Below are 26,789 nucleotides of genomic sequence, written 5' to 3' on the forward strand. Positions count from 1 at the left end.
GTGGTGGCCTGTGCTCTCATGCAGTGGGCCATTTTACCACTGGGAGGTGAGATGCAAGCCAGTTTGTAGTATTTGATAATTCAGCCAAAAACCCACTTAGAAATCCTCTGAGAGGATATAGCTTGACCATGGGATCATTCTGCTATCACAAAAAAAGTCTCAGATTCTTCCTGATGGGCGTGGTTCTTTACAGGTTAAAGGCCAATGCATCCCTGACACTGAGGGAGTGAAGTCTCTTCTCTTCAGACAAAGCATGGGGTTTCAGAAAAAAGACAGGTAGGTGAATCTACTGGTTAAGATGGAATTCAGAGAAGACCTTGGGTAGAAATTGAGGGTGAAGGTGAAGGGATACCTTGTCCTTTTGAAATACCATAAAGGGGGAGTCCACCAGAAGACTCCCACTTCGCTCACCTTCCTGGCCAAAATGAGGGCCACTACAAACACCACCTCCATGTCCCACCTACTCATGAAACATGTCACTAAGGGTTCAAATGGAAGACCAGTAAGTTTTGACAGCACGTGGTTAAGATCCCATAGCGGTGTTGATTTAATGACTGTTGGGAAGACCTTGACAAGGCCCTTCATGAACCATGTCATAGTTGGGTGCATAAAAACAGAGCACCCGTCTACTGGAGGGTGGGAGGTACTAATGGCTGCTAGGTGGATTTGTAATGAGCTGACGGAGAGACAAGAGTTCTTTGGAGACAGGAGGTAATCTAAAATGATAGGAGAGATGGGTGCAGCACTATCAGGCTCACCCAAACAACAGGTTCTAGTTTGGATTGTTTTCTACTCTAAGTATAGCCTGGAGAGGTGATGAACAAGAGCACTCTACTTCTAACTCCCATCCAGACATCAGTCTGCGACAGGGAGAGAGCCTGGGTTGGGGTGTTTGACCCTGCCCCTGTCCTCCATCTGGCGTTCTGGGAAGGGATAGATTTTGTCTGGAGGAGGATAGGATGACATTGATAGAAGATCTGGAAACCAAAACTGTCTGGGCCCATTGGTAAGGCCCTACCAAATTCACAGTCCATTTTGGTCAATTTCACAGTCATAGGATTTTTGAAAATCATAAATGTCATGATTTCAGCTATTTAAATCTGAAATTTCACAGTGTTGTAACTGTAGGGGCCCTGACTCAAAAAGGAGTTGTGGGGGGGGGGGGGTTGCAAGGTTATTGTAGGGGGTGGGGTTGCAGTACTGCTACCCTGACTTCTGCACCACTGCTGGTGGCGGCACGGCCTTCAGAGCTGGGCAGTTGGAGAGCGGCAGCTGCTGGCCAGGAGCCCTACTCTGAAGGCAAAGCTGCCGCCAGCAGCAGCGCAGAAGTAAGGATGACATGGTGTGGTGTTGCCACCCTTACTTCTGAGCTGCTGCAGAGCTGGGCCCTCAGTCAGCAGCCGCCATTCTCCGACCACCCACCTGTGAAGGCAGTGCCTAAAATAACCTTGCAATCCCCCTGCAACTTCTTTTTGGGTCAGGATTCCCAATTTGAAAAACACTGGGCTCCCCTGTGAAATCTGTATGGTATAAAGTAAAAGCACACAAGACCAGATTTCACAGGGGAAGACCAGATTTCATGGTCCGTAATGCGTTTTTCCATGGCTGTGAATTTGGTAGGGCCCTACCCATAGGAGAATAGCCCTGGCCTCTTCACAATGCATCTCTCTCAGCACCTGTGGAAGCAGGGGTATGGGAGGAAACTCATATCTGAGACCGCTTTTCATGGATAGTAGGAGAGTGTTGCCTTGGGAGTCACACCTCTGGCTTCTCAGGAACAACATAGAGGAAATTTTATGTACATTTGTGACACAAAGAAGTGCCATAAAGGTGTGCCCAATCACGTGAATATGTCTAACAGAATGGAGTCCTGGATTTCCCACTCATGGTCCCTGAGAAGTGCCTGCTGACGTTGTCTGCTAAATAGTTGTGAACTTCTAGGATGCATGCCTGGATGGTGATTATGTGCCTTAGGTACCAGTTCCAAAGCCTGACTGCCTCCAGACAAAGCGAGTGAAATCCTGCTCCTCTATTTGTTTATGTAGACCACAGTGGTGATACTGTCCATCATCCCTTGGATGTGGAGGGAGCAAATGAGTAGGATGGTGGCTTTGCATGCAAGGCAAACTGCCCACAGCTGCAAAATGTTGTTATGCAGGCTGACCTCCCATGGGGACCACACGTCCTGCACAGTGTGACTGTTCAGGGGGGTGCCCCACCCCAGAAGGGATGTATCTGTTACAATGGTAGGAGCGGAGAAGGGAACTCCCACTCATACCTTGCCTCGGTATGACCACCAAGTGAAGGAGGCGAGGACCCTGGTCACTGGGGAGTTGATAGGGTGTTTGTTGAGTAAGTAGACTGAATTGAGCCAGGACTGCAGAGAACATAGATGAAGCCCAGTGAAGGGTGTCATGTAAGTACAGGCTGCCATATAACCTAGCAGCAATAGGCACATTCACATTCCATCTCTGGGAAATCTAATAAATTAGGTTATGCATCATTTGAAATCTTTCTACAGGGAGGAAGGCTCTCGCAGAAACAGAGGCCAATGTTGCCCCTATAAAGTTCATTTTCCTCATGGGAGATAAAAGGAACTTTTCTCCATTCACGTAAACTCCTAGGGCTGCAAGACTTTGAATCAGAAACGGAATAGCCAACCTACCTCCTTCCAAGAGTGGCCTACCTGGAGCCAGCCATCAAAATACAGAAAGTCTGTGTGGCGCTGATGCCTTATCTGGGCCACCACCATGGAGAAAACTTTCATTAACACTCTGGGTGCTGTTGCAAGCCTGAAGGGGAGGATTTGGAATTGAAACTGCTTCCAGCCCACCATAAGCCTTAGGAACCGCCTGTGAGAGGGCTGAATGTCTATATGACCATTAGTGTCCTTCATTTTGAGATCCATGAACCATATCCCTTCTTGAAGGGGATTATTGATGCCAACATAACCATCCTGAATTTCAACTTTCAAATGAAGATATTGGGTTGTTGAAACTCCATAATGTGTCTCCTGTTTCCCTCTTTTCTGGGGACTGGAAAATATGGAGACTAGAACCCTCCTTCCTTGACACTGAGGTGGGACACACTCTATTGCCCCTCAGTGCAATAGGGATTCCTCTTCCTGATGAAGAATCAACTCGTGAGAGTGGTCCCTGAAGGGAGACTGTGAAGGGGATTTGTGAGGAGGGAGGGAGAGAAACTCTACATGGAGTATCCCTGATGGATAATCTCCAGGACCCAACTGCCCATCATGCTTTACCTTCCAGTCTGGGGTTTTTTGTGTGGAACCAGTTCCTTAGAATCTGCGCAGAAGGACTTGTCCGACCTCAGTGGGCTCAGAGAAGGAGCATGTCTCTTACAGACAGTCCTCGATGGGGATCTGTCCTTGTGCCAAGAGAGCATCCCTTGATCTCATGGAAAGCCCTGGAGGAAGAGTCTTTAGACTTAGAGACCAAGGGCTCTTCCTTGAAGCACACACTCGAGGGGTGGGGGGTGCACTGATTGTTTGGTGAAGACAATGTAAAGAGGGGTCTCATGTCCTTCTCCATTAGGTATTTTTTAAGGCAAAGCTCATTGGCTTCATGAGTTCTTGGTGGAAATGAGTGACAAATGATGGACTTTGTCAAACTGTTTCTCAACGAGACAGTAGAGGCTGCATTGGTAGTTGTTGCTGATGGAGAAGGATCTAGGGCAAGGAATGCAGTTTTTGAAGCCCAGGACTCTGGGCGTAGTCCCCGACCATGGGAAGGGAATCCTCAGTCCAGGGAAACAAACTACAGTAACTTTACTAAAAACTAACTGTTCTAGGCTAAAAGAATAAACTATTTACAATCTTATTTACAGGATTTTCTGAAAGGCTGAAGCAGGAGAGGACACTGGATTCCAATGTAGGACCATCTTACCACCTCATGGCCTGAGTGGGCATTGACCTACACTGCCTCTTATTCCATTTCTTGGGAGCATAAGGAAATCTACTGCACATCTGCGAGCCAATGGACATTGCTTGTTAAAAATCTCTGGACTTCGGCACTTGGAACACGTGTTCCCATGTGTGGAATGGCCCAGCACTCAAAGAATGACTGGTGATACCATTTCCAAGCTTACACTTCCCATTATTTCAACATGTGCTGCCTTGTGTGCTAGGATACTGATGAGGACACAATAATAAAATTCACCCAGTTTTAAAACAGGCGGTCCAAGCAAGCAAACATATGGTATTGGTGATAGCGAATAAAGGGCAAAATCAAATGAAAATGCTATTAACATGCAATGACAAAAAGTAAAAAACAAACGTGAGCACAATTTTATTTGTTCTGAGCAAAATAGGTTTGTCACTGGTGTAGTACAAAACATGAATTATACAATTGTTTTATCATACCAAAAAAACCCTCAGGTCTTAAAGAGTCTGAAATAATTACTTGATCTAAAACATTTAAATCAAATTGTTATTTTCTTGATTCTTCCTAAGATGGAGATTTGTAATGAGTAACAAAAATGTTTTATTACTTATTCTTTTGAGGATAAGTGGATTTACTGCAAATGAAAGCTACCAGATAGACAGAACTGGAGACTGAAGTCCTTTATCCATATAATTGGCAAGCACACAGTCTGCAACAGTGCTAGATTCTTTAGATTGCCTTCTAAATAGGCCTCAACTCTCTTTACTGGGAGCCAAGGATAGTTCATATTCCATGCCTCTTCAAACCTTTGACCTCTTTGCGGAGACTGCCAATGGTGCTGTGTTTAGACAGGGACACCCATCTACTATAAAATGCATAGCCAACAATTCATTTAATATACGTTAGCTGTCGTATGGTAATAACTTTTGGTCACCGAGTTAGGCAAAACCAATACCCTAGAGATTTTGGCAGCATCTCTTTAATTAATAAACAAATAAAAAAATACCAACAGTATAAATAGAGAAGTCTACAAATTGTCAGCTGATAATGCTGCAAGAATAGAAAAATCAACCAACTCAAAGTACTTTACAGTTCTGAGGTCAGACCCTGCCAATGTGCACATGAGTAACTCTGCTCACATGAACAGTCTCACTGACTTCAATAGGACTGCTTGTACAAGTAAAGTTACTACTTGTGGCATAAGTGTTTTCCAGCTCTGGACCTGAAGGGCACCCCTCTCCACTGGACCCCCCACCACCACTGTACAAACTAATATGCATTGGGTGCCATTCAAAATTTGTATCATTTTGAAAGCTTCTACCATTCCTAGTGGCATTCCTCATGAAAGAGCTAGGAAATATATCACTGGAAAGGATAGAAGCTTTCAAACCAACGAAACTTTAGAAGTGTACCCATTCTACAAATGGATCATTTTATCCATGGTTGAAATGAAACCACTTCTGGGACAAAACTTATTATACAGCAGCAAATGAAGACTACCATGTCTAACTACAGGGGCAGTGTAGGCAAAATTTAATTACTTAAGCTTTGGCTAGAAAAATCGGGATAGATAAAATCTGCAATTCTTTTGAAAAGTGACATGAAATATTTAATGACCACATATGATCAGGACCTTGTTTCATCGTCTGATATGAAAGACAGTACTCCAGCAGCACAGTGCCTTCTAATACCATGCTGGTGTTCAGCACTTACTCACCAACACCATTTCCTGCAGGACATACTTCAGGCACTCCTTGAAAGTTTCACTGTGAAATACTGACTTGCCCCAACCTTGCAAAGTATGACAGGACTGCAGAAGGTGATACAGTTCAGGTTCTTGGAAGTTTTAAATTTAACTTTGATCATTAACTGCCAGAAAATTCTCAATCTAGAACTCAGGACTGTTGCTGTAGACTGTGTGAAATTCATAAACTTAAAAATTGAAAGCAATTACTGTTTATGTTGAAAAGTTAAAAGCTGAACTGAATAGCAACCGAAATGTGTTGTTCTCTTTTTACCTGGCTGGACTTTACCTACCAGCTAAGGACTTGTAGGATTCTAAATAATAAGAAGAAAAGTCTTCAGTCTCAATTTTCCATGAGATTTATAGCAATTAATTTATAGCAGTTCTCTGTCAGAAAGCTAAGTTTTCCAGTGTGCGAGAGATCAATTTAGGTTGTAATTTATAAATGTATCATTTTCTCTGTAAACACAGCCACTTAATTGTAGCAGCTTTGTACATTCAGTGGTTGTAGGGATTCAGATAAGATGAAAACCGAATATGAAAGAGTGAAATTACATAATATTCTTCAATATTATGTAGAATTGACTATTATATTGGGCTGTGTGTTACAAACCAAATTACCAAGAATTTTCCTCGCTCTTCAATATTTTAATTTATTTTAGAAATTTTTATAAAAAAAATACCAAAACTCTGCCAATAAATAAATAAAATAGATAATGAAAGGTAGATATGTAATGTACATATGTACATTACATATGAAATGTACATTTCAAATTGTAACAACTTAAAAAGCAACTGCTTTTATTCTTTGACATAATTACTTGGATAATTAAGGAAATCATTTATTACAATGCAGAGAACACCAGAAAGGTAAGACAGTTGATTTTTTTTTTCAGAATTCTGAAACTGTAATTCTGAGTGTTTAGTTAAACCCACATCAAGTCGCTCACCTCTAGGAGACTCATTCGCAAAGAGATTTTGAATAAAAAAACCCCTTTATATTCATCAAAATCTGTTAACTGTAATTAGGTGCCTTCAGTGGCTGCCCACAAATCTGAAGATATAACATGGACATATTAGCCCCAATACTATGAAATTCAAGCCTTAGTATTGTTATGTTAGAAAGTGTTCATGGCTGCCCATCAAGCAGGCTTTTGCTCTATAGATGTCACAGACATCGTTAAAGCTGATGGGTGGCTAAATGAAAGGAGCAATTAAGAGTCCCCCTCTGTAGTAATAGTTGGAAACTAAAGGAAGTACTGCCCAAAGCAATGGATACCTTGCAAAGCCAAACAGAAGCTAAAGGATACAGGCTGAGAGTTTGCTAGGGATTGCTTGGTTGAAGCTGTTTGTGTCTGTGTGAAGATATGTCTACACAGCAATGTAAGCCCAGGTTTGAGCCCAGGCTCAAGCCAAACCCCCCTTGTGTCCACACACCAATTGTGTTAACCTAGGGTTCAAACCTAGGGTTACAGAACCCTGAAAGGCTGAAGGGTCGGAGCCCTGTTGCTTTCCTGTGTGCACATAATCCCAGTTTGACTTGGGTCCCAGAAGTCCTCCAAGTATTCCATAGTTCGTTTGTCTGCATAGAGAGGACTAAGGAAGTTGCCCCAATCTGTGGTGTAGTCTATTGCACTCTATTGCAAAGGGAAGGTGCACCTCCCTTTGCAAACAGCTACAGCTCAGGTCAGTGTCAATCTATTGTCTGCTGAACACTGGTCTGCAAGCACACTATCAGAGATCCTGGAGGGTTTTCAATGGAAACCAATCAGAAGAAGCTTTTTGCAAAGAGAGCTGCTTCCTGGTCACAAGAGCCCCTGCACACACAGCCCTAGGGAGGGCAAGGTTGGGGAGCAGAGGGTGGACCGGGGACTAAGCGGCTGCCCCATAGGGAGGAGGAGTGGCAGAGCTCCTGGCTCAGCACAGCCAAGGGAGGGATGACCCCCAACACTCTCACCACCCCAAAACTCAGTGGTGAGTGGCAGTCAGCCACAAAACTTCTCCATAGCTTCCCAGGGATCCCTGGGAGGCTGGAGTTGTGGCTGGGGGCGGGGGGGGGAAGGGGGAGCTGCGGCTGGGAGCTAAGGGGAGCTGGCACTCCCTCCCCACCCACCCAGTTTGGGGACCACTGTTCTATTGGGACAGCCATCAAAGGAGGTAATTTTGCAGTTTACGTACTCATGTGCTCCTTATGGGCACGTGAGTCCCATCAATAGTACGGTCACAGTTAAGAAACAGGGTGGGCAGTAGAGTTCTCACAGTGCAGCATATTCATAGGGCTGAAGTGTTGACATGTGGAGGAGCACTAGGCATTCTGGGATAGGGTTACTTTGGCTCAGGTCTGTGTCCTGCACTGTGGATGCCAGAGCCCTAAGTTGAAGCACAAGTCAGAAAATCCTTAACCTAGGGGTAACAGGGTAAGCACCCACCTCTCATGAGCACCCCCTTTCTCTGGCTGATATGCCTACAATCACAGTCCTTTTCAGCAGGACAGCACCCACTTCTCACCAGCAGCACCGCTTTGGTTGGTTGGGTGCGAGCCTCTTTATTTTTAGTTCTTACAACAGGGTGGCACCTGCCTCTCAGGAGCACACACACACTCCCGGCCAATGGTTCTCTCAGCGGATCTTCAGCAACTCAGCCCTCTGGCTAAGTCGCATAGACTGTACACCCTGGAAGCAGGGACAGTGTAGTTCTTTTCCCAGCAGTAGTATGGGGCCATAGCAGTAAGGCTTCTTCCCAGAGGCACTGCCTTCTTCAACAACCCAACTGGGACCCATCTCAGTATCCTCAGCTGGTGTCCTTTCCGCAGCCCTCCCTGGGCTCAGTCTGTAACCAGAGCAAGAAGGCCATCTTGGTACTCTCATCTGGTCTGGCCAGGTTCTGTGCTCAGTCCCCCAGGCTCAGCCTGCCCGCACTGACCTTTTCATGGCTGCCGCTCTTTCTGCCAGCCAAGCACCTGGTCTTCAGCAGCCTTCCCTAGGCTCGGTTCTGTCTGGTGAGCACTCCGTGGTCCTACTGTTCATCTAGCCATCCCTACACCCACTTCTCTCTCATCAAGCTCCACACAGCAACTGAAGGCTCTGATCTGCTGCTTGCCTTTTATCTGGCCCTTCTGGCCCTTATTGGTCACTCCAGCAGGCCCTCTTATTGGCTGCTCCTCTGCAGCCACTCTAGGCTGCCTGGAAGATTTCTCACTGCTCTATTCTGGGGCAAGATGACGCAGGGCCATGAGGCCCCCAGCAAGGGGCCTCTGGACCGAGTCCACCCTGCCACACTAGGGTTAAAATGTAATGTAGTCACTCAAGCCCAGGGTTCCCTGACACGGGTCAGCTGACTCAAGTCCCACTAACCCTAGGCTTACATAGCTGTGTAGACATACCCTGAGAGGCAGAAAGCCAGCAGAAGGTAAAAGAAGCAATTGTGAGAGTGGCCCTGAGAGGAAGCCAAGGGATAGAGATTCTATTGGACACAGCACTTGTTAGAAACACAGACTTGGATTTCTGAGCAAGGAAACTGCCTTCTGTTGTTTGGTTCTATAGTGTTCAGTGTACATTCTTTGTAAATAAACAGGACTGAACAAAAAAAAAAAATACCTAACTTAAATAATCAATTTCACCTGCTAACAGAAACAACACAGCAAGGCCCCAAATATAGGCTAACTCCTCAGGCTCAAAAGGGGTAAGAATACCAAAGACATGCAACAACCGCCAGCTAGGGAATTTCCTCTTGTGGGTTGTTGCTATAATGGTGCATACCATATGCCGAGTGAAGGACACACTAATTTGCCCTTCTCAGCACTCTCAGGGCTAAATTTTCCTTTATAATTGTCCAAACAAAAAACATCCATGCACAGAGCAGCCATCTTCATATGTAAATCCTGTAAAATAGCATGCCTGACTAACCCATTTATAGATGCAAATGAGTACATATGCACATTCTGCTTCTGCAATTTGAGAGACCATTTTTGGAAGATGTCAGTCCTGTGACTAAGTCCTCTTTTAATAAGATCTGCAACTTGGATTGCACACAATGGTATAAATTTCTCATCAATGTTTGTGGCTGCCTCTTAGCTAAGAAACCATCTTCTTCATAAGCAATTTAAAGGCAAGTGCTAACACAGGCTTCAGTGCATCTGCCAACTAATTTGGGAATAAGATAAGACTTTTAATATGTGAAAAGCATCGATTGCTCAATGTAGGTATAAGTACATGTCAGAAATCTTTTTCCTTTTAACATTTTAGCTTCAAACAAGAGACCGTATCAAGCCGTTTGCTTAGAATAGGGAGGTAATAAAAAACAACCACTATTCTGCCGCACACATTTGCTGTACAACTGAAGGGCCAGATTCGCATTTACACCAAGGCCCCTTCTCACCTCTCTGGCAGTATAAAAGGGTCTTTAAATGGTTATGAATTATATTTACATCCATTTTAAGACCCATTTACACTGCCAGAGCAGTGTAAAGGGGCCTTGGTATAAATGAGAATCTGTCCTGGAACGCTCCTGTAGAGCGCAGCTGGTGTTGAGATAAGAGTGTAGGGATGGCTAAGGAATGGAAGTACTTGATTGGCTGATAGTGAGGTGATGCTTTCCCTTCTTGCATGGGGCAATTCCAAATAGCTTTCCAAAGGAAGAGATGACAACAAAGGAGAAGGACATTCTGTGTAAATGGTCCAAGAAACAAAGAACAGTTGCAGATAGAGACAGTACCATCTGGTTAGGGTGACCAGATGTCCCGTTTTTAAAGGGGCAGTCCTGTATTTAAGCCCTCCTGCAGGTATCCCATCAGTACTGGCAGGTCCTGCTGCTGGCCGGATCCCTGCTCACCAGCTGCCTGCCCACCGGCAGTGGGGGGCGGTCCAGTGGCCAATGATGGGGGTGGGTGTGACAGGCTGGTGGAGGGGCAAAGATGCAGCGTGCGAGGCCAGCCAATCGCCCTGCTGATCTGTCAGTGCAGCCCCTGCTGCATGCTGGCTCTGCCCCCCATCCCATTTAAGGCCAGTGGTGGCTGCATGCTGCAGTGGCTGGTGAGTGTGGGCAGGCGCCAGGCAGCGGCCTGTTATGTGTCGCCTCTGCTACCCACCCATCAGCCCTTTATGTGCTCCTGGAACAGGAGCCTAGCACCCTCTTCACCCCCCCAGCCCTGGGTCCTGCCCCCAGGGACCATGGGGCTGCTCCATCCCCTAGACACCCTCCCCTGCTGAGAAACCTCTGGCCGGATTCCCTGAAGCCCTTGCAGTCAGGTTCCCTGGTCCCTGGTGCCCAATGCATCCTTAGGCTAAACCCCTTCCTGCCCATGCTGTAGCCGGAGGCAGTTGGGCTATGTTGGTGGCCAGTAGGAACCTGGAGGTGTTAGCTGCCTTTTGACACTGTGCAGGCAGGCAGGGACAAGCTGCTTCCAGCCACACAGGGGAGGGGGGTGGTGGGGAGAAGAGATGAGCTCTGCAAAGACATGGGCCAGGTCATCCCTTCCCCATCTCGTCCCTTCCCTCCCACACAGTGCTGAGAGGCTGCTGCTGGCCACATTCTGATGTGAACCCTGGTAGAAATCTGGGGAGGGGGAGCATGTGACCCTGCGCCTGCCCCCACCCCCCATGTTGCCTCAGGAAGATGTGGAACCAGGTACCAGAAGAGCTGGTGCGTCCCGGGGGCCCAGCCAGGCATGGAGGGCAGAGAGCGCCAGGTAGGTAGTCACCCCCCACTTTGTGTGTGTGAACCCAAAAGCCTTAAAGGTAAGAAGGTAAATACTGCATAGTTGGATTATTTTTATTTCTTTTTAACAGGGGCTCAGTCAACTTGATGTTAATTTGAATGTTTGTACTGCATAGTTCTGATTGATTGCCATTGAACTCGCTTGAATACAAGTATTTTTACCAGGTGTCCCGTATTCAGCATAGGAAATAGTCACTCTACATCTGGCTGGCATCTTCACTGTATCCTAGAAAGCTATTTGTTTTTTAAACCAAGACAGGAACAATTAATGTCACTTTCAGGAGTGATGAAATGGAGGAAAATGTTCCTGACCAAGCAAGAATGCAGACCAGGAGGATTTTAGCTGGCTAAATCCAGGCACTTTATCAGAGTGGCATTACTTTGGCAAGGGGAGAACTTTAAGCAGAATAATTAAACAATGACATTTTTTATTTAAGAAAAAAGACAGAAAGCAAAGAAAGTTAAGGGCCAGACCATTTCCCCCCTTACGCACATCAGTGGACAACTGCATACACAAGCAGTCCTACTGAAATTAGAGGCCTCTCTTCTCCCCAGAGGCCTTTGCAACCCGACGTCTGGCCCTGCTGTGCATTGTGTCTGCCTGTCCATACTCAGTGAGTAACTGTTCATCAATAGAGAAGGGTTTCACAATATGACCCAAAACAATTTGCAAACCAGTTCAAGCATTTAATTTTTTGCAGGCCTGTTGATTTTTTTTTTTTTTAAATTAACATTGGCACTGTGATAGGATCCTAAGCAGAGGCACTGCTCACTGTCAGAAAGAGCGATGAAAAGAAAAATCCATGTGTTAAGGACTTTCCATCACTGAGTTCTGCTTAGATCTGGATATTCTCTCACTCTGACAATGTATGCCTTGTTCATATACTTACTTCTGGGATGAAGAAATAAGCCATATTTGGGAAATTACCCCCATTTTTCTCTTTTACTCCTCATTCTGAGCCCTTATACTCACCAGGCCTGTCCTGCCTTCTCAGAAAGGCTACCCATGTCTCCCTCTTGGCCCTCCATCCCTCTATAGGAATCTATATAGGATTCCATGATGAGAGGCACCTTGGAAATACTTAAGAAAGATCAATACTACTCGCGAGCCAGCTGCAAAGGGTCCCGACAGAGCGATGTGAGGCCCTTCCTCCTGCTACATGTACAATCCCAGCTTCTGTTGACCTGGAGAATTAAGGAATAAGCTCAACTTCTGAACTCTGATTCCCCAAGCAACAGACGATTGGGGCTGGCCAGGGACACACTTTCAGAGTGCTTTCTAAGACAGTTAATTAAGTGGTTAATTAATCAAAGTAAATACCTGCAGTCAGGAGCCTCCCCTGCTGTGCTCTCTTTGATTTGTTCAGAGAAAGCATTCCAAGACATCTTAATTTGTTGCTGTGTGAATGGCTGCGACTTCACCCTGAAGTCTACAGCCTCTCAGTAGGAGCTGTGTGAAACCATCCATCGCTCTTTTGAGGGTATTTGGCATTTAGAGCACAGCTTTTCCTCTCTCTTCCCTCCCTGCCCCCAGCCCAGTTTTACTAACACTAAGAGGTTTGGGGTTTTATTTTATTTCTTTACACAACCCTCCATTCAGTGTGAACAGGAGAGTTAAAAGTGGAGCAGAATTCCTGAGAAGAACATCCCTTTGCACACTAACACCAAACTTTGGATGCCCAATGATTTAATGGAAGCGAGAAATGAGGGGACCTCTGACAGACTATGGCCCAAGGGAGTGAGGCTCAGGTTTGGACTGGCCCACAAGGTTACGAAGATATCAGGAACAGAGACAGGCTTCTCACTACTTGCTTTATGTTCTGGGATGCAGGTAGCATTGAAGAATAGCCAAGAACAGTCTGTGGGTGCTGACCCCAGGGAAAGTAAGAAGCTACCCCTGCTTGAAGCAAGAAGATTCTCCCAGAAATCCATCACCCCACAGCAGCCTGCGGACGGCTGTTGGAGAATGTCCCAGCAGACCCTCTCCACCCTGACCAAGGCCTGAGGACGGCACTGAAAAACATGTTGGCAATGGACCCTCTTCCCTGGAGGCCTATGCGGGCGGGAAGGTGAAGAGTCTCCTTGCAGGTCCTCCTGAGATATGGTGAGGTGGGTGAAGAACCAGGTGTCAGGAGTCTCTTTCCCAAGGCCTGAGGAAAGGGGTAAAGATTTGCCTGAATGGAGCCCTAGCCAGAACTGATTTGTTGCTCTGAAGAGGGATTGTTTTGATATGTCAATTCAAAGTCACAGACTCAACCCCCAAAAGCAAAAAATACCCCAGCCAAACAACATATCAACTCAAACAGACTAAATCAGTAAATCAACCTAATGATGCCCCATCCCCATTCCTGCTCCTGCAGAAATCAATTCAACCTATTAACCCTCAAGAGAAAAATCAATCACATCTTCTCTCCCCGCCTCCCCCAGGAGCTATATGCAGAATCTTCTGCATAACTACCTGCTTTTCCTGGATACAAGTCAGCCATGAGCTTTTCACCCCCTTCCCACAGTGCAAGCACTATTGGGAACCTCTTCAGCCCAGCCCCCACCCAGGCCTCAGCGGATAGGTCTACATTGCATCTGGGAGCCTCCCAGCCTCGGCCCACAATGGGGCTTGTGGGGCTCACTCTAGCCTGATAAAAATAGCTGTGCAGACATTGCTTTGATGTTTTGCCTTGAGCTGGAGTGCAGCTATTTTTAGCATGCTAGCACAGACCCAGGAAGCAAGTCTGTAGACCTGTGCCTGGAGGCTCGCTCCCAGATGCAATGTAGACATGTCTAGGATGAGGGTGGGGAGTGCTGAGGTGTTCTTCAATACCTTTCCCTCCCCTCGCCCCCCCCAATAAACCCTGCTTTGCCAGGAGATTTTTCATTACCTCCCAAAGCCTCAGTGGGATGCCACTGAGAGGATTTACTTTCTCTATAGTTCGGGAAGCTTCTTTCATTTGACAGTGCTGGTGCCCACACTGCATTCTGCATCGCTTCTCAACAGTACTCACACCATCCCTGGGAGGCAGCACCTGCTGTCTTACAGGCATAGGAGCAGTTGGGAAGGCCTGGGGAAATAGGTATATCTTGCACCTCTTTCTAAAAGCATCCAGGTTATTCAACTAGACACTAATTCAAAGACCCATTGTTAAAACTCCACTATACTCCTAACATGTAGAAGGACCAGCCGCCTCCCATGAGCCCCCTAATGGCCTACGGTCTCACTACAGGTAGTCTGCCTCAGTTTCCCCACTTGGACTGTTCAGTAAACTCAAAAAACACTTTCATTCACTCTCATCCCTTCTTATGTTCTGCTTTATTAAATTAACAAACATTCAAAATAAAGTTTTCAAGTCCATCCAAAAGTCCACAAAAACCAAAGGTTTCTCTTCCTCCACCTAGGCATTTCTGCCTAGGGCCTTTCCTGCTTTGGCAGGCCCTTCCTAGGCCCTGTCTGGCTGCAGTCTCAGTCCTGACTCTCTTCTAGAGCCTTCTCACTCTTAGACATCTCTAATCCTTGAGCATCATTATTATTTTTTATTAATGATTATTATTCCTCCTCTCCCCTTCATTGAAGCCTCCTGCTGTTCTTTATAGGGCGAGCACAATGATCTCTTCCAGGTATGCCTCATTCTGTAATCAGGGTTGACTAGCACCAGCCCTTAAGGGGGATGCTACCCTGTTACAAGCAGCATTAAATGACTCTGCATCAGCCAGCCTGAAAATACTGCAGAGAGCATGTCCAGATTCAGAGAGACTAAAAACTAACTCCTGCCAGGGTATTAAACATTTTTTAGTGTCTCCATACGCCTTTCTAAACAGAAAATCATCCTCTATCTTCTCCCTTCACAAATAATTATTAGAGTGCATTAAGAAAACTGGCTCCAAATTCCTTTCAATCTATTGTTCTCATCTTAATTCATTTCCCATTTATGTCCTATTCCCTTGTGGACTCAGAACCTACTCCCAAGAAAAGAGGGTGAACTTCAAAATAACAGCTCACTGGAAATGCTGCTGGTGCAGCAAAGAATGTGTTGTCATGCCTGCTAAAAGAAAAAAAAGGCAAAGCACAATTTTCAAGGATTGAGCAACAATAGGGGTAACTAAATGAAGGGACAATTACTGGGATACAAAACTTGTCATCTCCATGTCAAAATTTGACTCAGGTGGATAGTGAGTAAACAATGTTGGGCCCAAGTGCACCAAAGGAGATAGGCGCCTACGTCCCTGTTTTAGGTGCCTAAGTCTCAGTTTTGGGACGACTGTGATATACAAAACTCCTGCAGAACCCTGTAGGCACCTAAACTCACTCGAAGCCTACATTTTTGCAGTAGAAGTTCCCTAGGTGCCTATGTTTCTGGCTCTGGGCATGTGCACAACACCTCACTCTAGGCATCTCCCACCAAAGCCCCAGAGCGATTCACAAACCAGGGGAAGACAGGTGTTCAGACACCTACATTGTGGGATGGGCCCAATACAATAAACGTGCTCAGCGACTGCCTACCCAGATTGGGCCCCTCAGGTGAGTTCACACAAAGCAGCAGAACAGGAACTCCCTTATCACTTTTAGCCCGGTGGCTAGAGAACTCACCTGGGATGTGGGAGACCCTGGTAAGTCCCCCATTCACCTAAGGGGGAGAAGAGATTTGGTCACCTCTCAGGTGCACGCTATGGGATATTCTGACTGGGGCTCCCTCAGTCTCGCCTGTTGAAGCTATTGCACTCTGGATAGAGTCGCTACAGCAGGGGGAATGGATCCTGGGTCTCCCACCTCCCAGGTGAGCGCTGTGACCACCAGACTATAGAGTGAGTCAGTCTCTCTCTCTCTCTCGGAGTCAGAGTCATTTGGGGCAAAGAGAGAGCACAAACGTGAGAATGACTCTATAGCCTGGGAGTAAGAACAGTCATCTCGTTTTTTTTTTAAATAGGAAAACAAAGTTTATGGTTCAAATATGCATGTCAGACTCCTACAGCGGTTGTGCAGTCCCTTGCAAGACCTTAAGGAGGCACTTTTATTGCAAGCCACTATTTCCCTTTCTGAGTCAAGAACTAAATGGCCTTGTGTTGTAGCTGATACATGTGCCTTTAACATGCATCCACAATAAGGAGCATTGTGTATGTTCATTGGATGCACAGTTCCAGACTGATGGTGCTTTATCCCCACTCCCTTTGAAGACAGCATGATGCATTGTCCTAGTAGGGATTAAGAGAAGTGCTACTTGCATTCAATACTAGATACTGGTAGCGCTTCTGTAATAGTACAGACACAAGAACTTCTGCTTGCAATTCATGCTAGAATCATTTAATGTGGAGACTGAGGACGGAAGAGGAAGAGGACACTCAGATACCAAAGTGAGCAAGGTGGTACAAGAATCTACACAGACTAGAATGGAATAGATCACCAAGGGAAAGGACAAGTAAAAGGACAGACATGGCAGTGAGGAGGTGGAAGGATGACAAAGACATGAGGTACCAAGGAAAATAGTGGGAGAGAAAATAAGAATGGAAATTAAAGGGGGAAAGAAGAGATCAGAGGCAAAATGCGAAGTAAAAACAGGATATGGATCACACCAGAGACAGCACCTCATCTCAGTAACAGCCAAGAAGCAATGCCATCAGAAAGCCAGTTCTGAGGTACTACTAGAAAGTGACCACGGTGCTAGGGAGAGGCAGGATTATGCAAAGGGGAGAAATTGAAGTATGGCCCCCTACTTTATGTCACCATTCCAGTTAACACATTTCTGAAATTGATCAAGCCCCACTGTGTAACTCAAAACATTATCAGGTTATTAAAAGAGACAGCATTAAAGCACTGTTGAGAGGTATATTTTCAACATGGTGAATGGGCATACAGCTGAGTGCTGACTATTAAGAAAGAGAGTCACACAGCTAAATCCTGAAATCCCCACTTTAGTGAAAATATACCTCTCGATGTCTGAAATAAAATCATTAAGGCAGAGAATACAGAGTAAAGGGATTAAACTCTGTCCTTGACCCTCCCACAGCCACTGTTTAGAAAAGGGTTCTCAGAGCAGTGAGTAATCTTACCTACCATGGTGCTGCAATACTCGGTCACAGTGGATTGAATGGCAAGCTTGGCTCTAAATTTATGGCTTTCATGAAGTTACATCATCTCTGTTATTCCACTTGGGAGCCCTCCAATATTTGATACTTTTAAGACTGTACAGTGAGTTAAGAGTGTGTCCAGGGCATCCAGCCTCTCCTCCAAAGAGGCAACAGAGCATAAAAATTCTGTTGTGCTTCAAGCAGGATGCTGATAAGCTAAACTTACTCCATTGCTTCGTGCTGACAAATTCAAATAGATATTCCACTTCTACCACACAGAACCTGTAAAGACCATGGTATGATAGGCAGTGGGGGTGGGGTGGCTTTAATACTCCATTTCAAAGCAGGCTTTTTTAATTTTTGGAGTGTTTAAGGATACTGATCAAAATGAAGACTTGTACCGTAGGCACAGGTGAAAGGTATTTGTGGGAAGAAGGAAACAATAAAAATCGTGAAAGGAGAAAGGAACGAGTTAGGAAAGGGGAAAGTATTTAGAGATTAAAGTTTAGATGATCATAAAGAAATAGACCATACATTGTCTGTTGCTCCATTAATAGAATAAATGCAAGCAAAACCTATAAGCAAGTACAATTAATCATTGATGAGCTTATCCACTGACAAGTAGTTCAAGACCAGGTCCCAGAAATCCATATTAAAATGTAATGTTTCTCCTGAGCATTGGAGTGTAGGGGGGTGGTGTTCAAATTTTGCAAGGCTCCAATACCCCCAGCTTGAGTGGTGGGGAAGGAAAGAGAGGGCACTTTCTTTATCGGGAAATGTCATTTCAAGAAGAGGAAGGAGATTTTTAACACTTGTGTCTGTGTGTTAATTTACTGGCATTTGCTGGACTTAAGAGTTCTGCCTAGAACCAAGTACAGTGCAGCTGGGTGCTATACAAAGTTTCCTCATACTGTTTTGCCAATGCACTTCAATGGTGCCCTGCAAAATTCCTTGTTAATTACAGTTGTGGGCCCCCACAACACTTAGTCAATGCCTCTCAAATCTAACCTTCCTACAACACTCTCAGTGCACTCAGCCTTGACCTGCAACACTCCTTACTAATCCAGTCCTGGGCCTTTGTTGAGCAATGACTAACACTTGTCCTGCACTGTGGGAAATGGTGTGATTATCTTATGAAATATACGCACTGGCAGCCAGAGAAGACTACCAAACTCACTTCATTTGTGCCCCAAGATTGTGTACAAATCTTCAGAGGTAATTCAGCAAATTATGTCAAGCTGGTAACTACTTTATCTGCCAAATATTTCAGGATAGGACAGGAGAGATTAAGTTCTGTTTGAGCATGACACTAAATGAATGGAATTACATAGTGGTTTTGCGGGTGCAGTAGCATGCATGATTTTGCATCTGAAATCATAATGTAATGCAATGCGACACAATAAACCAACAGTTAGAATGTCAAAAATATGGATAAAGACTGACATTCAGTGGCTCTTTTACACTTTCTAAATAGGGATACGGAAGTTCCATCTCCATATTGTTTAGTACTGGCTTAAAATAGAACTACAAACACACAGACAGCCTGATTCTTATTTATATTAAGGCCCCTTTTCATGAATCTGGCACTGGTAATTTACTCCCACTTCAAGGGCCCTTTACACTGTCAGAACTGTGAATCTGAGAATCAGTCTCTGAGACTCAGTCTCCGAACAACTAATTTAACTATTAAACATTGCAGTTCTTTTTCAGGCAGCACTGGCTAGAATCCATTTGTTGCTGCTAACTTACATTATTCCTGTAACCCCACAAGTTACCAATGAACTTAATTCCTAGCCTGTAACAGCTCTTTCTGTTCCATTCCTGAGTCTCCATATGACTACTTCTTTATGCTCCTCACACCTGACCAACATCACACCTGCGTTTTCCATTCCTAAGTTCTCACTCTTGATAGACCCCAGTTCTGACCTTCCTTCTCTTCTGTTCCTGATCTCCCATGCAGCTCTGCCAATGCACTTCATTTCTGATCTGCAACATCCCCTTTTATTCCAGTCCTGGGTTCCCGTGCAACTTTATTAATGAATGCATCTTCACCTGCAACTAACCTTGGATTCTTACATGTGGAAACCATCAATTGTGCTAAAATCCATAGGTGTTCTGAGAGAACAAACATACAAGACCACCAAACTGGTTTTAGTGGTAGTCCAAACTAGCTTGAAAGCAAAAACCAAACGTACTCATTCTCTTCACCTTCTAGTGTATGCTGCCTCTCCCCTAACAATCATAATAGTTTAGCTGATCCTCATCTAACCCATGCAAACTCTTTTGAGCATGTACATTTTCCCCCCTAGGCCGAGCCCCAGTCGTGTTGAGATACACGAATCACACTGCAAACGCTTTTAGTGCCCCAAGTTTAGTTGAGCAAAATTCATTTTGCAGAATTCGGAGTAAAGACCTAAACTCAGACTTGGCTTTTACTAAATTGAACTTTAACCGATATGAATTTGAAGTTACAGATGAACTAAATATGAACATCAAAGTGCTATCTTTGCAAGGTTGCTTTTCTCCATCACAGGGATTATCAAACACAGCTTCCTAACTGGTCTTCTGTTCCATTTTTTAATCCTTCATCAATATCAATAAAACAGGATCTTACCTTGATCTTCTGAAGAGACGGGTGGCCTGGAAGAAAACAACAAAGATCAGTCAATCTTTTGTATGATGAAAAGGCTGCAGACAGGGTTCGGTGTCACCCTAGAAAATGGTGCAGGCATGTTGGATATGAGGGAGCTAAGATATTCCAATCCCAGCTTCTCTCAGTAAGAATGTCTGTAAGAGGGGTGACAAGAAGGGAGCTCTCAAACTATTTCAGGAGCAACCCCTCCCAGCCAGAGCAGTTTTATGGAATAGTACCACAGTGCTGGGCTGGTTGTGAGGCGGCTCATAGCTACTTCAGCGCTTAGCAAGAGTTTCTGTAGGGTCTAACGGTGCGAGAAGCACACACCTACTGCAGTCTCGGGATCTCCAAGCAGGTGTCAGGGTTGGAAATATCTGAGGAATAATGGTCATGGTGAGAAAGTAGTTCTCCAATCCCACCAGGAGTCACTGCAGGGAATTGTGAAGGAGTGCTGGCTGTTTGGAGAGCTCCCCAGGTTGGGTTGCTAGAGGGACTAATGGAAGAGTAATGGCTGCAGAAGAACTCACAGAATGTACAGCCCCAGATTCTTCTAGCAGGGGATAGTGTAAAAGCACTAGCAGTAAGTCACAGAAGATGGGAGCATTTTAACAGGAGCAATGTATATAAGTTTAGATAATAAAGAGCCCATGAAATAGATCTGCTGAAACTTTGGATACAGTTAACTATTGTATAATACAACTCAAGAGCAGGGTTCTGGAGATTGAGGGGATATACAACCACTGACTGAAAGGTTTGAAAACATTCCAAGAGTGATGAGGTATGAAGTGTGGTCAGCTAGTCAGGTCCTCAGCTGGTGTACATAAGGATAGCTTGCCTTACATTAGCAGAACTATCCCAGTGTACACCAGGTGAAGATCTTACCCTCCATCACCTGTGATCAAAAATAAAAAATAGCACACATAAATTAATGTAAAGTACTGTACTTCATTTTTCTCCCAACATATTAGCATGGGAAGCAGGGCTGGGGTTAGCCATGTGCACAAATTTTGGACATGCTTTGGCTATTTAAACTCAGTTTGGCAGCGTACTGTGGGTCAGACCATCACCTGAGCCATTCCCACAAGGTGACTTTAAAGTAAATGCACATTCTTGCTGCCAAGATAACACAGGAGTTAACCGCTAGCATGGTAAGGCTTCTGTTTTCTTTCTGACATAGTTTAATTTTACACTGATGCACAAACATTACAGATTAGCAAGATTAAACAAATGTCAGCATTGCAGGCAAGGTGATCAAAGCTAAAGTCAAGAAAGCATCTCATGGTATGGGGTGGGGGAACAGAAAACATAACAGGAGCAAAAGGAGTATGTGTGTGGGAGTAACAAGTGAGGATAGAGGGGTTAAAAGCTTTGAATTCAGAGGAATAAAGAAATCGAGGGAGGAGACACGATCTCCTTCTATAACAGGGGTCTCAGGATGAAGGACTATAGGGCATCAGAGTCAGATTGGCATATATGTAGGCGCAAACATTAAAGATGGAGAGGAAAGAAGGAAACTTCTCTAATGAGGTTTGTATTTTTTTTACTTTTTAAAAAGAAGAGCTTTGCAGGGAAAGAGAGGAGAGAGTTACACTCAATTAGAGAAAATAAAGGAAAAAATCAGATTGCCTAATGAAGATTACGACCATGCCAATATCCAGTGTATCTGTATGGATCAGAATTAATCAACCTGCTGCGACTGTTAAACTCTCTGACTGCTACTGAAACATCCTAGCTATGTCCTCTGCAGCCAAACAGGCCAGGTATATCATGCCATTCCAATAATTTCCATGCAACATGGCAAGACTGTAGGTAAACCAGAGAATAGCATCCAAAATATTAAACATTTGAACGGCCCCCCCAGCATTAAGCAGTAATTGTCCCTTTCACAGTATATTCCCTTCTTCCCACATGTCCCCAGTAAGGAATAAAATTCTGCAAACATAGAAGGCTAAGTGATGTAGGATTGCAGATAGCAACAGGTACAATTCCACTCTCCTTTTAGAAAGATACAACCAAGCAAATATTTACAGATAGGACCCTCTCCAGAATTCTCAGCTGTTTTATCTTGACACCTCACCTGCTGAAGTGGTTTCACCCAAATTGAGCCATTTATTCTTTTTGTTTGTTTCTTAGTCACACAAGTTTATCACTTTCCTTATGGAAAGCAACAGTACAAAACAGGACACACTATCCCATAATTCAGTTAGATTACACCTGGGAAGACATATGCTATTATCTCTAAAGCACCCACAAGTTAAAAAATACAGAAAGCAAGAGAGAATGCACATACACACATACACAGCAGGAGACCACTTTAGCAAGCACAGGACTTGTATTTATCATTTTTAAAAATAATGGTGATGTGTGTGCACCTCTGAAAAGTGCTTGGAGATCTATGGATGAAAAGCAATATATGACAGACATTATTATTGTTTTCACTTGATGGGCTGCAGAAGGGTTGTTTTTTTGTAGGTGAGGTTGTTTGTTTTTTGTAACGAGTGTGAGGAGTTTGGTCTCTTTTAGCATTGTTTCGTTCCTTGCAGTCTATATAGTGTAAGGCTGGGATTTTCAGCATTGGCCTAACTTTGTCCCACTAAAACCAATGGTGTTTTACCAGTGACTTTACTGGGAGCTGAGTTAGGCCAATACCGATCACTTTGGAAAATCCATCCTAAATTGTTAAATACTTAGTCATTCTCTGCCAGATCTTCTGGTCCAACCAAACTATGCTCATCACAGGACTGGAGAAAGGTGGGAAACAAAAGTGGCCTTAAGCCTAATGGCTGCTTTAAGTTACGCCCAGTTGCCCCAGAGCCAAGAAGGGCTGGGGATCAGCCGGATGCAGCCATTTTCTGGCCACACCCCTTGCGCTGCAGACTGGGTAGGGTTGTGACATATAAAATGCGATGGTACTTTGCCACCGAAGGATTCCTCCATGTAGGAGGAATTCTCAGCTGGCTGGATCCACTGGCTATTCAGCTGCTTAGCACCAGCTGACTGATGCAGTGCAGCTGCAGCATGAGCCAGAGTCTATTAAAATAAACAAAACAAGGAGAGCTAAAGAATCAAGCTGCAACTCGTAGAGCCTGGTTGCATTAAAAGGAAAGGAGAGAAGAGAGAAGAATGTCCCTGATGCAAAGAAGTTAGTTGCCCTACAGCCAGTGACGCTGAGCAAAAGCCTAGGTGTATACAGCTTGCATGAAACAAGATCTTCATGAATTCATTCTTCTGAGCAAGGATAGCTCTACAATACAGGGCAGAGAAGGCAGCTGTCCAGGACAGCAAAACAGAAGAGCAGCAAAATATTTAGTGAATATTTGCTCTGTAACAGAGTTGTTGGTGAGGAGGAGAGATCTCTTCTGGTATGCCTAGGAAAACAAAGACCAGATTGTGTGTGTCTTGACAAGCAAAGCAGGCTTTGCTTCATCCTCCTCTAACAGAACCGTGACCCACAGATCTTGATATTTCCACTGCTCCCTACTTCCCCTCTGTAGTACCAACAAAGTGAGCCTTGGTCTTACATTTCTGTCATTGCCTGGCTACCCAAAAGCTGAAAAAGCTGGTGAATTCTGGGAAATTCAACAGAGAATTTGGCCTTGATTTCCAGCTGGATAGGGATGTAACTGCAGCTTTTCTGAAGGATACAGATCGGGATAAAATGTCAAAGTTCAGCCCCAGAGGGATACCGTGTCGTAACACCACCATTTTAATGGAATATACATATACCAAAAACAGTAGGAAGACAATGCCTATAGATGCTTATTTCCAGGATAGCAATAACTAGTGATGCCAACTGTAAGGTAAAGTGCCACCGCCTTGAGAGAGATGCCACTTGGAGAGTCTATTTCCCTAACACCTCTCCCACTCCCTGGCTTGCCACATCCGTGTTTGTGCAGAGCAATGCTCTGATGTGTTAGTTATGGAGGGGACAAAGATGGCTGTGCTAGGGATGTGGGAAGAAGAGAGGTGGTGCTATCATGTAGCCTCCTTTTCTTTCCACATATTGCATTCTCCTTTTAATGGGTCTCTGACAGTTGAGTTCCCCTCTGTACTGCACGGTGCACAGCATGCCCCCGAATGGGTAATTGCACTTGCAATCACCAATATACAAGGGGAAACTGTGAGTTGACTGCACAATTATCCCTTTTGTAAGCACAAGTGCACACTTTGCATGTATATATATTTAAATGTACCCCGTACAATCACTATCACAGCAAGCTAGACAGAGATTTAGCAGTGCATTAAAAAGACCTGAATAATAATCATTTAAAAAAAAACAGTTAGTTATCATAATAGACACCTCCAGGAAATTAAACAGCCTGTGCCATGAGAAGCATGGTGTTCACCTGCCCACAACATAGCATCAGGGCCCAGGGATTAAGGGTATGATCCAAAGCTCATTGGAGTCTCTCCACTGGGCTTTGGATCAGGCCCTCTCACAGGATTAATCTCCAGTATGGCCAGAGCACCTTCAACGTCATGTAAACATTCCACAATCAGACAAGCACTTACAGCTGCTATTTCCAAATGCTCTTTTCAGTCTGCGGTCGTGAGGTTTATTCAGCATTGGAGGGGTAGGAAAGGGAACATTTATTTGTAAGAAGGGAAAATGGGGAGTGTTGTGATGTAGAGCTCTGTCTACAGGGGCTTGAGAATCTGGAGAAACCCAGCCAGCCTCCGACAGGTAAATTCTAACACAATTTCAGTAAACAGGTACCTTTTTCTTGAAGACTAAAGCCCCTAGAGAAACAAACACCAAGCTGATGAAAAACAGCTATTTTTATTAATAAACCTGCAACTGAAATCATTTGCACCAGGGCTACTTAAAACAAACTGCTCACAATTTAAAGGCCAAATAGCAATCTGTGTGCAGCACTTACATTGTTTTCCTATGACCTCCCCCGCACACACACTTTTCTCTACTTAAATGATGTAATGCTGTAAACTTACTAACTCACTCTATTTTTTCCAGTAACTAAAGGTAGTGGGCTGAGGGGGGAGGGGAGGGAAGGGATGCTTTAGACTAAAACTGTTCCCTTTCGTTTTATGTTTTTGTATATATCTTCAGAACTGTAAATCTCCTTCCTGATTTAAACTAATTCACTCAGACCTCAGTTTTAATCAAGGAGAAGGTTTAACATATTAAACGTTATTCAATGTGCGAGCTCCCCCACACCTTGGCACCTGCACCTGTCACTGATACAGTCTGGGACTGGAGTAGCTGTGAGCTCCCTTAGCTAGCATTTTACCGGTGTGCTATACCGCACCTCCTGATGGGAGACAGTCAGGCTGGAGAAACTGCTCAATCTTCCATTCCATGCAGCACCTCCTACTGGGAAAGGCAGAACTGAACTAGACGTATTGGTCAGACTGTCACCAAAATTATTCCTGCAATAGCAACTGGTGGGAAATAGTGGAACCAAATAATTGTGAGTTTCTCCACATTCAGCACTTTTGACCTGCATCTACTCTCTACGGTGCCTTCTGCTGTGAGAAGCTAGGAATCTGCTGGAGCACTTCCACTGCACTTTCTCAGAAGCCAACCAGTCTGTCTGTCTTTCCTTCCTTCCTTTAATCTATTTCTCTAAGATAATGGCAACACAGCTTAAAGCAGTAAATAAAGAAAACTCCTGATCAACAAAGCTCCATGCATCAAACAAAATCCCATTCAAATGAAGAACTGTACAATTATTTGCCAATTTGCAGACATTCATTCAGGGATTTCCAGATCATCTGGAAAAACAATACAGATAGCTCAGTGCTTCTTACTAAATGTAGTGATCTAATTTTGGGGGGCATTTCCCTTCCCTCCTTTCACTTCTGTCTCCATCCACACATGCAGACATTGAATTGAACTGTTTGCAGGCAACCTAACATTCAAAAGCCCAGTCCAATGCTGCTTAGTGGAAATGTCTCATGAAAATAAGTGCAGCTCCAAAGTATTTCTCTCTGTTTCTCCAGAGCATTTGTGCCTTTCATATTGTTTCGTCTCTTTTCCACTGCTATCTCACTTTTTTACTCTTGCAATTTGTTTTATTTCTCTCCCCACTATAATGATTTTGCAAGCTGAACAGGATGGAGGTGCTGAACAAACTGGCGATACTTGAAGTTTTACTGCCACCTAGGGGAGCAGGGGCATTTCCATTCAATGGTAATCAAACAGGGAAAGGCCAGGAGAAAGATGCAAGGATAGAAAGCAACAGTTAACAATGCTTTAACAGAAACAGGCTGAAACAGCTCCATAAGCTACCTTCTGAAAAAGAGGGGAATACTCTCCAAAGCAGATATTTTCCCCTGAGACCAGGAGGGGAAGATTCCTCTGAGTACCTTGTACACCTACACTTCCTTCAGTTTTATGCTGTTGGCGGAGGAAGACTCTGATGCCGCTCCTTTTGAAAGGAAGGATCTCCCCAAATGACTAGCAGGATCAATACAGAGCTATGTGAGGTTCTTCCCTTCACCCTATTCACCCTGCTGCTCAAGTCCTAATCAAGACGTGTTCTAAAAGAGGGAAGGTGAAACATCTGTTCAGTCTGGGCCTGATCCAAAGCCCCATTGAAAGCAGTGGAAGGATACCCATTGACTTCAACGGGCGTTAAAATTCTCACTGATCTGACCGATGAGTCATGGACAGTGGTGGGAGACAAGGGGCAGGGAGAAAAAAGGCAGCTGATAGGGAGGTAACTCTAGTCGGAGAATATGGTTCAGTCCTATATGCAGGCGGAATGACATACTAGCA

General features: G+C 44.6%; 1 protein-coding gene across 1 annotated transcript in view; it reads right to left on the minus strand.

Annotated features, from left to right (window-relative positions):
* DGKI (diacylglycerol kinase iota) overlaps positions 1-26,789 on the minus strand; it is a 146,007-nt gene that overhangs the window by 16,922 nt on the left and 102,296 nt on the right. The window contains exon 21 of the mRNA XM_077807526.1: positions 20,030-20,055. Within this exon, the coding sequence (XP_077663652.1) occupies positions 20,030-20,055 (26 nt within the window). The remainder of the gene's footprint in view (positions 1-20,029; positions 20,056-26,789) is intronic.

This window comes from Eretmochelys imbricata, chromosome 1 (genome assembly GCF_965152235.1).
Source record: "Eretmochelys imbricata isolate rEreImb1 chromosome 1, rEreImb1.hap1, whole genome shotgun sequence".
Lineage (NCBI taxonomy): Eukaryota > Metazoa > Chordata > Testudines > Cheloniidae > Eretmochelys > Eretmochelys imbricata.